General features: G+C 42.8%; 1 protein-coding gene across 1 annotated transcript; it reads right to left on the reverse strand.

Annotated features, from left to right (window-relative positions):
- Positions 1–1,764: 1,764 nt before the first annotated feature.
- Positions 1,765–2,694, reverse strand: LOC132515900 (putative olfactory receptor 10J6). The gene has a single exon (XM_060142266.1). It carries the CDS (start codon positions 2,692–2,694, stop codon positions 1,765–1,767), a length of 930 nt encoding a protein of 309 aa, XP_059998249.1.
- Positions 2,695–13,337: the final 10,643 nt, after the last annotated feature.

A 13,337-nucleotide genomic window follows, 5' to 3' on the forward strand; every position in this document is an offset into this window, starting at 1 on the left:
CCTTTGGTCTTTGACCCCTGGACTGCTGAAAGAATGGCTTCGTGGAGAAGTCGAAAGGGAGTAATGAGCAGGGGGAGGCAGCCTCTGCAGCTGCACATGGTTAGAACAGGTTTGACCACCACCCAGCTTCTCATTGTTACCCCACTTTCATGCTCAGACTGACCCTCCCTGTCCCACAGCCTTCCTTCTTCATACAAAAGGACAGATCTAAGAGCAGTTGCTAGTCCAGAGGGAATTGAGGAGGATGGGTAACAATTAAGAGTCAGCCCTATAGGTAGTCTTGGTGGTAGTGAGAGGGGGTCCGTTTATAGTGTCAAGGAGACTCATTCTCATTCTGGAGGAAGACATGCGTCTATTCCTCAGGGGATGTCGTCTATGAGTGTGTGGGGGGGGATGGCTGCAGGGTGGACTGATCCTGAGAGCAATGTCAGGGAAGACCTATGACAAGTCCAGGACTCTCAGACTGAGCTCTTGACCTCTCAAAAGCTTCTGTAGGAAGCCTTGCTTCTTATGCTGCAGAAATTTCAAAGACACTGGACAGAAACTAGAAAGAGATGACCAGACCTTGAAAGAAGTATGGTCTTCCCACCTAGGATCTCAAAAGTCTGTAAAGCTAGATCGTACTCTAGATGAGCTCCTTGGATGTTACCTACCCCTTCTCAGTAGAGGGAAAGGAAATCACTCCCTTCAGTAAGAAGACAAAGAACATTAAGGGATGAGCAGAGAAACATTTTTAACACAAAATACTTTAGTAGAAAGATGCACGGACAAAAGAGTCTTTGACTCCCCCTAGCACCACCCAAGGCAACAGTATAGCAGGTATGTACCAGTGGCATGAAACCAGAAAAACTCCCGGGAAGCCCTGGGGAAAAACATGGTTTCCTTAAAGAGACACTAGTAGAAGTAGAGATTATTTTCTTTTTAGCCTTTTTTTGGTGAATTGAGTGATTAAACAAATCTCTGAACTACTTCTGACTGCTGGTGCTGTTGGTTTTGTTCTATTTTTTCTTTTTGGTGTTATCCAGGAAGTGCCGTGGTGTGTGCCAATGAAGAATACCTTTATGATTCTCACTCCAAATAGGGTAGAGCTCTTTTTTGAACAACTTGTTATTCTTCATAATGACTAGAGAGAAGCTGACTCCATGGAGAGAACCAGCAGCCAGAGAGAACTGGATTAGCACAGAGAGACAAGAGCTGTTCACCATTTACAGCCTTGGTCAGCATTCTGAAGACCATATTGGATGGAAGCAAAGCCTCTAGGGTAAATCAAATAATAAAGGCTGAATTTCAAGGGCTAAACCAGTGATTTCCAACTTTCTTAATTAAAAAAAATAACATGCATCTCACCTTTCCCAAAGGTTCTGGTATAATTTTCTTCCTTACTGTTTACTATTATCCTGCTGGGAAGATTTTATCCAGTTTTATTTTCTGTAGGTTGTATTTTGAAAGTAATAGAGATTAAAAAAAAATTTTTCAAGCATAAAATGACCACATTTAATATGCTTTTAAGAAGTCCTCTGCCCTATCCTGGAAATCTGGTATGCTTTTTAAAAAATCATGCCCACCTTCCTCACCTCTTAAATACCCAGTTGAAAATGCCTGGACAAAAATTTGAAATATGTGGAGACAAAGATGATGATTTTTGTAATAAGGGTGCTGAAGCAAGTTGTGCACATCTCATTACAGGATAGACTGCACAGGACAGACTTGTGAGGTTGGATGCAATGAGAACACATACTGCTCTTTATAAAAAGGGTCAGTGGATTAAGAAATGTTTCTGCCCACAGCTCTGCATAGGGAATCCTTGACCTTCTTGTTCCTCAGACTATAAACAACACAGTTCAGAAGGGGAGTGATGATGGTGTAGGTCACTGAGAGAAGGAGGTCTTGTTCTACAGAATTTTCTGACTTAGGCTTGAGGTAGTCAGTGGAGGCACAGCTGTAGTGGACCATGACCATGGTGAGGTGGGAGGCACATATGGCAAAGGCCTTCTTCTGGTCCTCGTCTGAGGCGGTATTGAGGATGGTGGAGATGATAAGAACGTAGGAGATGAAGACCAGGCCCATGGGAACCAGGATCACTGATAAACTGACAACAAAATTGATGATCTCATTGACAGTGGTATCAATGCGGGAGAGTTTTATGACAGGGAGGATGTCACAGAAGAAATGACCAACCACTCTGTGACAAAATGATAAGGTAAATATGGATGTCACCTGGACAGCTGCCATGGCCAGGCCAGTGCTGAAGGCTCCACACATCAGCTGGACACACACCCTCTTGCTCATGATGAGTGTATATCTCAGGGGGTTGCAGATGGCCACATGGTGGTCATATCCCATCACTGTGAGCAGAAAGCAGTTGTTGATGGCTAAGGTAACAAAGAAGAACACTTGAGTGGTACAGCCTGCCAAGGAGATTGGCTGGTCCTGGGCTATGAGGCCGGAGAGCATCCGTGGAATGGTGACCAATGTGTACACAGTCTCTGAACTGGCCAGGATGCTCAGGAAGAAGTATATGGGCATGTGGAGGTGACAATCAATGTGGATAATGGTCACGATGATGGCATTGCCAGCCGGGGTTAATGTATACAGGATGAGAAAAACTGCAAAGAGGGTGATCTGGTGTTCATGGAATCTGGAGAATCCTAGGAAAATGAACTCTGTCACTTCTGTGAGGTTTTTTCTCTGCATTCTTCAGTTTCAGTGCCTGAAAGCAATGCAGGGAGTCAACATGGAGAAATTCCCATCGTGGCCTCTAAAACAGGGATAGAGAGAGAAGTGTGGGGACACACACACACACACACACATACACATGCATGCACACACACACGAGTCTATTTCCTCACTGTATAATCAGGAGGGTGCTGGCATAGCTCTATGGTTACTTTAGCCTCCTCCCTTTTTTCAATTTTTACTGTCTCCTTAATCTTTTCTTAAGCCTCTAGGGAATGACCAATATGTGAGACTACTTCACATATCCTTTCAAGTTCTCATCCTGAATATGTTGTTGTTTTTGTAGAGCGTGGATGGAAGGTTGTTTCTTTTAATGACATGTAAGCTGCAGGGCACCTGAGCCTCCACCATCCCAGCTTTGCCTTTGTTTATCTTCTAGGGAAAGTACGAGAAGCTGGCACAACGAAATGGAGACGAAAGAGTTAGACTTACTGAATTAAAATCACGGGTGCCACTTAGGAAAAACTTCTGGGAACAGTGTACAGGGAGCAGAATTAGTCTCAGGAGAGCTGGTCTTTAGGGACACGTTAGTGGGAGTGAAATTGAGGTATTGGGGGCTCAGCCAGGATGGTCTAGGTGAGACAAACCGTTGGCAAAGTTGCTTTGTTGTAAAAGTATTAACAGGGATTTGAGGGTTTAGGTGTGAGTCAAATAAGGAGAAAAGGGGGAAATTGTTGGAAAAGAGAGGAGGACCAGCAACATGTCAGAAGGCTGAACCTTTAATGAAAGAAAGAACCGATTTCTTTTTGGCAGAGGGAATTTTAAAAATAAAAGAGGTGTAATAATTGATTTTCAATTGTTTGCTAAACTATATTGTGATGTAAAACCCCCAAGAGTCCCAAACTTTCATTTACAGCTGTCATATGTACCATCTTGAGTCAGTGGTATTTGGAAAAGTGGAGAGAGTTGGGTGATGGCAGTGCAGAAAACGGGTACCATATGCAAGAGGTAAAATCCAGAGGGAGGAAGAAAACTTCTTGCTAGTAATGATTGGAAGAAGTACAGGGCCTCTCTTGTCCTATCTTCCCCCTTGCAAGCACACACAGTATTTCCTGGAAATTTGGTGAGGGACTCTGGGATCGCCACCACATATCAAATGGTGGTTTGAACCATTTTCTGCAAAGAACAAGATAACACTAGCAGGCTGGAGGATTTTGTCAAATCTAGGAAACTTACAGTAGCAATCTAGAAAACATTCTAGATTCTTAGTGAATCTAGATTCCTAGGAATCTGGGAAACACAATCTAGAAAATGTTGTAGATATTCTGGAAAGTACCATTGTGGGAAATAAGAAGGTAGACATTTAAAGTAGAAATGAGTGTGCCACTAATTAAAGTAATTTATGTTAAGAGGCTGCCAAGATACCAATTGGATAGGTAGAGATGAAAGAGTGTCAGTGCAACTCTAAGCAGCTTTTTAGGAAGGATGAGGTAGAGCTGTAGAGCTGTGGCTACTTAAAATGAAAGGAAAAATTCAGTTCATCAGTCCCAGTAGCCACATTTCAAATGCCCAAAAGCAACACATGAATAGTGGCTACTCTGTTGGGCAGCACGGATATCAAACATTTCCTTCCTTGGTGAAAGTTGTGTTGAACAATGCTACTCTAATGTACTTCCATAGACAGATGTGTGGAATGCATTAAATAAGAGCAACAGAAAAGCTATATAAAGAACAATAACACGGTGGGTTGCCATATGGTTAAAAGTGTCTGTGTGTGTGAATGCATATATTTATATATGCAAAAAGTCTGAAAGAATATACAGCTGATATTATCACGGGTTGACCGTTATCTTCGGGTGGGGTGAGATTATAGGAATCTCACCTATAATATATGGTGAGATTATGAGGATTATGGCCCTTATTTTAATTTTGAGCATAAATGTATAGCTCATAGATAGTTTAGAGAAGTCAAGGAGGATGACAACTGAGAACAGATATTAGATCGAGGAAGAAGGAGGTCACTGGTGAGGTACTGGCCAGTTTCAGTAGAGTCTTGGGCTGGAAAGCCTGGTTACAGGGAGGAAACAAAAAAGAACTTTTAACATGTCATTGATGAGAACAGCAGATCGTATGTGCCTTTCCCCTTTCCTGATGAGTCTATTGCAGTGAGTTACAAAAAATGGTTAAGAAAGTATTAAGCCAGGAAAGCCATAGACATATTTGGAGTAGGGAAGAAGAAGAAAAGCTGAATTGAGTCAGGAGGAGGAAGAAAATCCCTGGTGTCTTTAGGGCCTGAAAAGTACTGTTTTCACCCCGAATCAGCTGGATTTGCTATAAGTATACCTCAGGTAAAAATAAAGTTACTTTCTTTGAATAAATTGTAAAGTTATAAACAGGATGGCTGATGACCAGGGAATGTGGCCCAGGTACATAAGCCCAGGAGAAAAAGAGGGGTGAGAAATAAGTTTATTGCCTGTGGTGAACATTTGAATTGGATTGAACAGACAATGAAAGACTATCTTAAGGCAGGATATTCTTAGAACTTGAGGAAAAAATGCAAAAAGAAGGCCAGCTCAAGACACGTGGGAGCACATAATGCAAATGTTCAATGCAAATGTTCAAAGCAGCGTTCTTTCTGTGTTAGTAGTTATTTAGAGGCAAGTTGTGTAGTAGGTGAGGGAAGGGTGATGTTCTGCCACTAGGAGGAGCTATCATTTCTCCTTCCAGAGGAACTCAGGCACAGCCCAAGCTTCCACATGCCCTTTAGCCAAAATAAAGAGCCCTGTAGTGAGTGGGATTCACCCTCCATAAAGTGCACTTTGGTGGTTAGCTGTACTTCCTAGAGTAGGTGTCACACGCTCATCACTCTTGGAATATTTTTCCAAGTATTCCTCCCGACCATTGCTGTCCACATCAGGAGTTCTAGGGTGTGGTTCACTCCATCTTGTCACATCTCCAGGGATATTTTAGCATTAAAGACTAAGAATACAGATTAAGAGCAATTGCCTCCTATCTCACTTTTTAACCTCTCTTTTTTTTTTTTTTTTTTTTTGCGGTACACTGGCATCTCACTGTCGTGGCCTCTCCCGTTGCGGAGCACAGGCTCCGGACGCGCAGGCTCAGCGGCCATGGCTCACGGGCCCAGCCGCTCCGCGGCATGTGGCATCTTCCCGGACCGGGACACGAACCCGTGTGTCCTGCATCGGCAGGCGGACTCCCAACCACTGTGTCACCAGGGAAGCCCTAACCTGTCTCTTTTTGAAGTGCAATCCAAAATTGTTACTGCCAAGGACTGTGTGGCTGAAATGACCAACACAGGGCTGTTACTGCCCCTGGAGGTGAGGCAGGCCCCAGTGAAGGAGATGGGGAAGTATGGGATGTGGGAGTAGATCGCATTGTGAGTCCTCCTGGGGTGTCTTCCATTCTTGCATGGAAGACATTGGGTGAACAGACCCCAGTGTTCACCTTCGGAGGGGAGGTGAGGATAGGTTGTAGAGAGCACCACGGTGCCGAAGAAGTGTGTGGAACGGGTAGGTCAGTTCCACTGGTGGAGATTGGCTGGGATGAGTTCTCAGCAGTTGGAACAGGTGTCAATGAACTTAAGGATGATTTTAGCACCAGATGGCTGCCTCCTCTTTTCCCCCTGGTTGCTCTTTTGAGTCACCCCAGCCAGAAGTGACTGCAGCTGGGCACTGGAGCAGCAGCCCTTCTACCACCCAAATCTGGTTCCTGTCTGTGCCTGAACCCTCGGGGTGTTTCTGTGTGAGGGACACACCAGTAGACAATCTCAAAAGCATAGTATAGAATAGAAAGGAGCTTTCAAAATGATTTAAATACTCCAGAAGGACAAAAGCCCTGTGGGGGAGTAAGAATACTGAAATGTGCCCATGCATCAAAATTTTAGTCATGAAGCCGATACTCTGACTAGAGGAAAAAGAAAAATAAGATAGAGGGGAAAAATAATTTGAGGATATAAAGGAAATACCATTTGCAAGGGGAAGAAATTATGACAAAACTCATGGGTACTTAAAATTATCTACATCTTTATAAGCAAAATCTGTGCCTAGAAACAGAATCTGTTTTAAAAAGTAAAATATGCAAGGTAGTCAAAGTCTCTATAATTATAATTTTGTGTTAAAAAGAGTTGTGCAGCTAAAAAAATAATGACATTGTCTTTTGGCCAAACTTGCCATCCTGTCCTTTCCTTTCTTTTCCTTTCATTAAACAAAATAGGTGTAAGGATCCAGGAGTGGAGGAGTTGACTTCTTAAGAAAATGGTGATTATGTGATCTATTTGAATAAACAAGAGAATGATGACTTTTCTTTGGGACAGAAGCCTTCTCATACTCAAAGGAATTCCCCCACCTTCTTGATTCTGTAGAATCTGCCTGTGCTCTTTTCTGGTTTTAGAGCATAGCAGGCAATTATGACTTACTTACAAGACGTCACTGCAATGCCAAGAAAACTGATTGTCATTTTTTTGCTAGAAGAAATAATAGAATCTTGGTACCTTACAAAACTCAGCCTTATTAGGTTCTAGGTCAGTCTTATTACATTATTAGGTCACTTACAGCTCACTGCACTCTGTTTGAAGCACAGGGTGACACATTCGCCCTGAACACCTCTGACCTTCGAGGAGCTGCCCCTTTAAATCTGATTTGGAAGGGACTCTCAGAGGAGAATTCCTGTTGTCTAGCTCTTGTCTCCAGGGTTCATTTGCCAAGAGACTTACTGTGCATCCCGTGGGTCTGCGTGGAGTCAGAATCCAGAAATGAGCTGGGAGATCTCATTACAAATGGATCATGCAGGGAATATTGGGCAAGCTTTGGTCTCACATGGCCTGGTTCTTTCTTTTTCTCCTGGAGAAAAATAGCTCAACTCAGACAAAGATGTGTTGAATGTCACATGGCACTATCTTTTGTTCTTTTGAATCCATGTTAGTGTGTTGCCCTTGTTTAGTTACTCTCGGTGAAAATGCACTTGTATAAAAGTCAGATGTGGTGCCCCTCAGTGTCTAGGGGAAGAACTTATCCCATTTCTGCTACTAGCAGGAGACATACACGGGTTTGGTTAGGGAAGGATTAGGGTTGGGAGCAGAGACTGAAAATAGAGCATGAATGTTTCTTTTTGTTTGTAGGAATATACCAAGAAGTTTAAGGCAGATGATTTGAAGTTTTAGGTGGTAATTCTCATTTTCCTTTGTGTCTTAGTCGACACTTAGCACTTACTTGGTGCCAGAACGTGTACTGAGTAGGTGCTGTGAATGTCTCATCACATCTAATCCTCACAAGAACCCCATGAGGTTACAATGAGAAGTTACTGTAGCAGCTAGAGCTCTGGATGAAATGCTTTACATTTGTCTTTGCCTCCTTGCTCCAGACACAGTTGGATCAGCCCCTTGTAGACTATGGGCCTCAGTGTAACTTATCAATAACATTAGATTAGTTTTGCTTTGTATCCTGTGGTTGTATGTGACATGATGTGTGTACCTTGACCACTGCCCCAACGTATGGTGGAACCGCTTTGCATCTCCCATATTGAACTCACAGAAGAATGGCCACGGCCAGACAATACCTAAGTGGACAATTCTGGAGCACAAATGGAGTTTAGTTTATAAGTTAATCAGCTATTTAGTTACATCAAGGTAAGGATTAAAGGTGAGTCAGGTTATGTTTCAGTTTTCCTTATGTTTTTCGAATGTTTTTGGATACCTGTTCTTTGTAGATAGAGGAAGTACCATGAAGGCCTAGAAAATCTCCATGTTACTCTCCAAAGATGACTATACATTGCTGCTTTCTAGTGAGGACTAGAGAAAATCTCTTTTTTTATCCTCACTCAACTCAAGTCTGAGCTAAGGCATATCCCAGACTCAAGGAGACCTTGTTGCTTTAACCTCAGACCTCCCCACAGTTCCCATATAAAACGTAGAGAAAGCTTCAAGCCCTCTCATTAGGGCAAAGTCCTTTATAGACTTTTCTGGTAAGCCCAGCCCTGGGGCCGTGTTGCTAAATGCTCCAACCTACTTTACTCTGTCTGGTGGCTGCCTCTTTGTCCATCCTGGGTAAATGGACGCATGAGTTAGAAGTAATCATTTGGAGACTTCCCTGGTGGCAGAGTGGTTAAGAATCTGCTTGCCAAGGCAGGGGACATGGGTTCAAGCCTTGGTCTGGGAAGATCCCACATGCTGTGGAGCAGCTAAGCCCGTGTGCCACAACTACTGAGCCTGTGCTCTAGAGCCTGTGAGCCACAACTACAGAAACCGTGTGCCACCACTACTGAAGCCCACGTGCCTAGAGCCTGTGCTCCGCAGCAAGAGAAGCCACCACAATGACAACCCCATGCACTACAATGAAGGGTAGCCCCTGCTCGCTGCACTTAGAGAAAGCCTGTGTGCAGCAACGAAGACCCAATGCAGCTATAAATAAATAAATAAATAAATAGGTAAATAAAGTAATTACTCGGTTATTCTGAAGCCCCACTGGATGCTGTCTTTTGGCTTCATATTCTGTTATCTGTGGACAAAGCCTACATTATTTCTCATATGCAGGCAAATTTTCTTTGGGGTCCTTGCTTCTCTGAGAAGGGACTTAATATCTGTTGAGGATATGCCAGACACTCTGCTCCATGGTTTTCATAGTAATGAAAATAACTAATAATAACATCTCACAATTATTTTGTAGTGTTATAATTGGGAAGCCAATTGCTATGCTAAGAGTTGTATCTTAAAGGGGTAAGCGGAGACCAGATTATGGGGGGAAACCCATAATACTAATGGTTGACTATTGTGAAAGCCGCTCAACCTCTCTGAACCTTGCTTTCCTTTTCTTCAAAACAAAGATAAAATTATCCACCTCACGGTGTTATTGTGAGCATAAATGGGATACTATAATATGCATAAAGTGTGTGGGAAAATGTCTGGATGGTTATTGTCATTTTGAATCTTTTTATGGATATCACCATGTCTTTCTCATATTATAGCTATTAGTGTATTTATCTCTTATCCTCTCTTGATTAAGGCTGAGCATTAGGTCTTATTCCTTTTTATATCACCTGTTTTACTTAACTATTATTTCTGCACATGAAAGGAGCCCAGTATATATTAGTGGAATCACATGATTCAAGCAGGGTGGGGACTTTTTACATAGAACAGTAGTAAACAGAAAGTAGAATCCAATTGAGTAACATAAGCAAATCTGCTGTAAGTAAGAGCTGGGAGATAACCTTTACTGGGAACCCAGGTACTAGGCTCTTCCCTTTCCCATATGTTAATTAATGAATGTCATAAAATTTAGAGAATATAGAGTCCAGCAACTGCTTCTAGTTTTCATCAAAAATTACTGAAGTATCATTCTGTCCACCAAAGATGGTTTGGAGATCAGTGTAGAAGAGCATCTTCTCTAATGGGAGATGAGGCTATGGAGCTGGCCTGGGGGATGGTAAGTGTATATGACTGATAGGATCGAGTGCCAAAGTTTATAGCTGGACGTGAAAATATATGTTCAGCCACTGTGAAGAGACCAGCTGGGTTGGAAAGTAGGTTTCAGAGTAGAATGGGAAGAAGGGAGGGGAGGTGGGACCTGATTCTGTTCTTTAGTTTCCTTCTCTCAAATATGTTTCTTACGCCTTGGAGGAAACTAGCCTGAGCTTCAGTAGCAGCCACAGTGGAAACTGTGGATTCTTTCTGTTGCAGGAAGGAAGGTTCTGATGTCAGAATATAGGAAAATGAATCCTGGGTCTGTAGAACTGAGTTGAGTTCTCAAGGTGAGCCAATCCCTGTGGTTGCTGAGAGGTTCCTGGGTACCTTCCTGCCAGTGAAAATTCAGGTGAGAGGTGTTGGTTCCTGTCTGGGTGGCTCTGGAAAGACTGAGGATAGGGGAGGAAAGATGGCAAGTGTTGAATAGAAGCAGGGTCACCCGTGTGCCTCAAGTAGCGTTGTCCTGGTGACATCAGCTGGCATGCAGTAAAGTGTGCCTTCAGAGAGGATGGGAGGAGAGGGCACTGGCAGTGCCGCAAAGAGGGCGTGGCATACACTCAGATCTGGAAGGAGGCAGAGATGTGAGACCTAACTGAAGATTACCTGAGGGATTAAAGAATACTTGAAAGATTCCTTCTAAGGCCTGGGGTATTTATGGAAGACAGAGTCACAGTAACCACTGGGAGAGCCTGGATAGGAAGAGATTGAAGGAGAAAAGAACATGGGGTCAGAGAAGAGAAGAGGATTTTGGTGCTAATAAAGAATTATTTGCCATATGTTCTGTTGGCCGTAAGGAAATTTAAGAGCATTTACTTGTAGTAGATGGAAAGAGACGATGGAGACAGCAAGAGTAACTGTTTATTACCCTGATGGGTGGTTGAATAAAATCAAAGGTAAATAATCTTAGACTGATGGCAGAGTCTTATGGTAAAAGAAAAAGGGCAAATCTGAGATTAAAAAAAAAAAAGATACATAGAGTAAACTCTAATTTGGTCCCATATTTTAAACTTCTGATTGCATATGATTTGGAAAAATATGGTGCTATTTGTGCAGATAAAACAATTGAGAGGGAGTTCATCTGGAGGAGGTGGAGGGTAGATGATAAGTTTGGTTTCTAAAATGCTAAATTTGAAATGATAGTATGACCTACACGTAGAACAGGCCAGTGGAGAACTTGAAATATGTGAGTGCCACTTGAGATTAGAAATAGAGGTTTCAGAGGAATCAACGTATAAGTGATGATGAAACAGAAAAAGATTATCTCTTTCAGTGGAAGGCAGAAGAGAGCAAAGATCAAGGAACCAAGTACTGATGTGAGGGAACATTTGGGTTCCTAGCGTTGGAAGCAAGGGAAGAGTCAGGGAGAAAGACAAAAAGTAATGTTTGGTAGAGGGAAGGATGGTGTGTATAGTGTCATGGAAACCAAGTTAATGTAAGTTTCCAGGAGGCAGTGTCCAGTGGTATTAAATGCATCAGAGAGATCTAAGTAGAAAGGATGCTGGATTTAGCAATAAAAGTTTCATCGGTGACCTTTGAAAGAGCAATTTCCTTAAAGGGTGTGTGACAGGATCCACATTGCAGAGGATGATGGGAGAAAAAGGGAGGTCTTCCCTTCCTTAGGAACCTGTGCAGTAATTCTGACAAGGATCAAAAGGAAAGAAGCAAGATTTCTACTGGGGACTCAGGATCCATTGTGTGTTTCCCATGCAGATTATAGATTGTCTGTTTTTGACGGAGAGGCTGTTGTGTCTCTGCTTCCCACTGCATAACGTTTCATCCAGTGACAGAGAAAAATCAGTGTTCACCCGAGATTATGACTGACCTTTCCACCAAAGAAGCGATTTAAGACTCTAAATGCCAGGTCCAGGCTGCTCGCTGACTCCTACCTGCCCTTCCCCATTGTGGCACAGCCACAGATGGACCTCTCCCTTTCTAGGTCCTGTTGGTACATGGGAGTCTTCCCTTGATCTCAGTTCTTTGGTCTTAATTTCAGGGTTCATGTATAAAAGAAATTCCCTGATGAATTTGTCATTGTCTCCTTTTGGGTTCAGGCCTCTGTCTAGATCAGCCTCCCTCAATGAAATCTCACTTCTGATTTCAGAATTCAACTGTCCTGCGCCTCTAGAATGTCACAATATCCATTTCTCAGTCTTTCTGCTTCTCTACATCCCTCAATTATCACTCATTTATTTGGCATCACTCATCTTCAACCTCATATTTATAAAATTCACCTTGATGGCTGAAATGGATTTTTTTAATCCATTAAAATTTTTTATTCATTGGAACCCACTGGCCATAAGCACCTCCTTGCTGTTCATCATCCCTCTGTGAGAACAGCATCTGGGGGAGGAGCTGTGAAAAGAAGAAAAAATATAATGGCAGGAACTCGGTGTGACTGTGTCTTAAGTATGTTGAAGAGAAAAGTTCCCCTCTCTATGTATAGGAATGCATTTCTCAGTCTGTAGTGACAGAGAATACATGCACTGAAGAAACGTGGGCAGATTTCTCACTTGGGCGGCTGCAAGAGGTCTTAGCTAGAACTGTCTTGTTTCACTCTTGTCATCTTATCTTGCCCTATGTCATGTTTCTGCCCAGGACCTAGAGTCCATGTCAGTACAAGAGAATTTTCCCATGTTCACCCATTTAATTCACATCCTTAAAACTACGGAATACAGAGAAAGAAGCTCACAGAAGCTGACAGAGTTCACCTTGACGGGCACCTCCATCATCGTGAGTGCTGTTGCGCGAATCTTCACCTTGTCAGGAAATGCCACCGTCCTGGTTCTCACCACATTGGCCACATCCTTCTTCCTGAGCACAGAGGCTAGTTCAGAGACCATATACATTGGTCCTCATTCCCTAGTACCCTCAAGTCTCATGTCTCAGAACAATCCTGTTCTTTGTCGTCTTGACCATCACCAGCTGTTATGCGGTCATGTGAAAATCTTTGAGGTGTAGAGTTTGTGAACAAGGGGGTGTGTGCCCAGTTGGTGTGTGTTTTCTTTAGTACTGGCCCAGGTATAGCAGCTGTCTAGATGTCACCCCTGTTCCACTTATATTTCTGTGATGCTGTGGTGGCCTATTTCTTTTGTGATCTCCCTCCTGCCATGAAACACTCCTTTATTGCCACTCCTATCCATGAAGTAAACAGTTTTTTTTTTTTTTTTTTTTTTTTTTGCGGTACGCG

The sequence above is a fragment of the Lagenorhynchus albirostris genome, chromosome 2, assembly GCF_949774975.1.
Source record: "Lagenorhynchus albirostris chromosome 2, mLagAlb1.1, whole genome shotgun sequence".
NCBI classification, from domain to species: Eukaryota; Metazoa; Chordata; class Mammalia; order Artiodactyla; family Delphinidae; genus Lagenorhynchus; species Lagenorhynchus albirostris.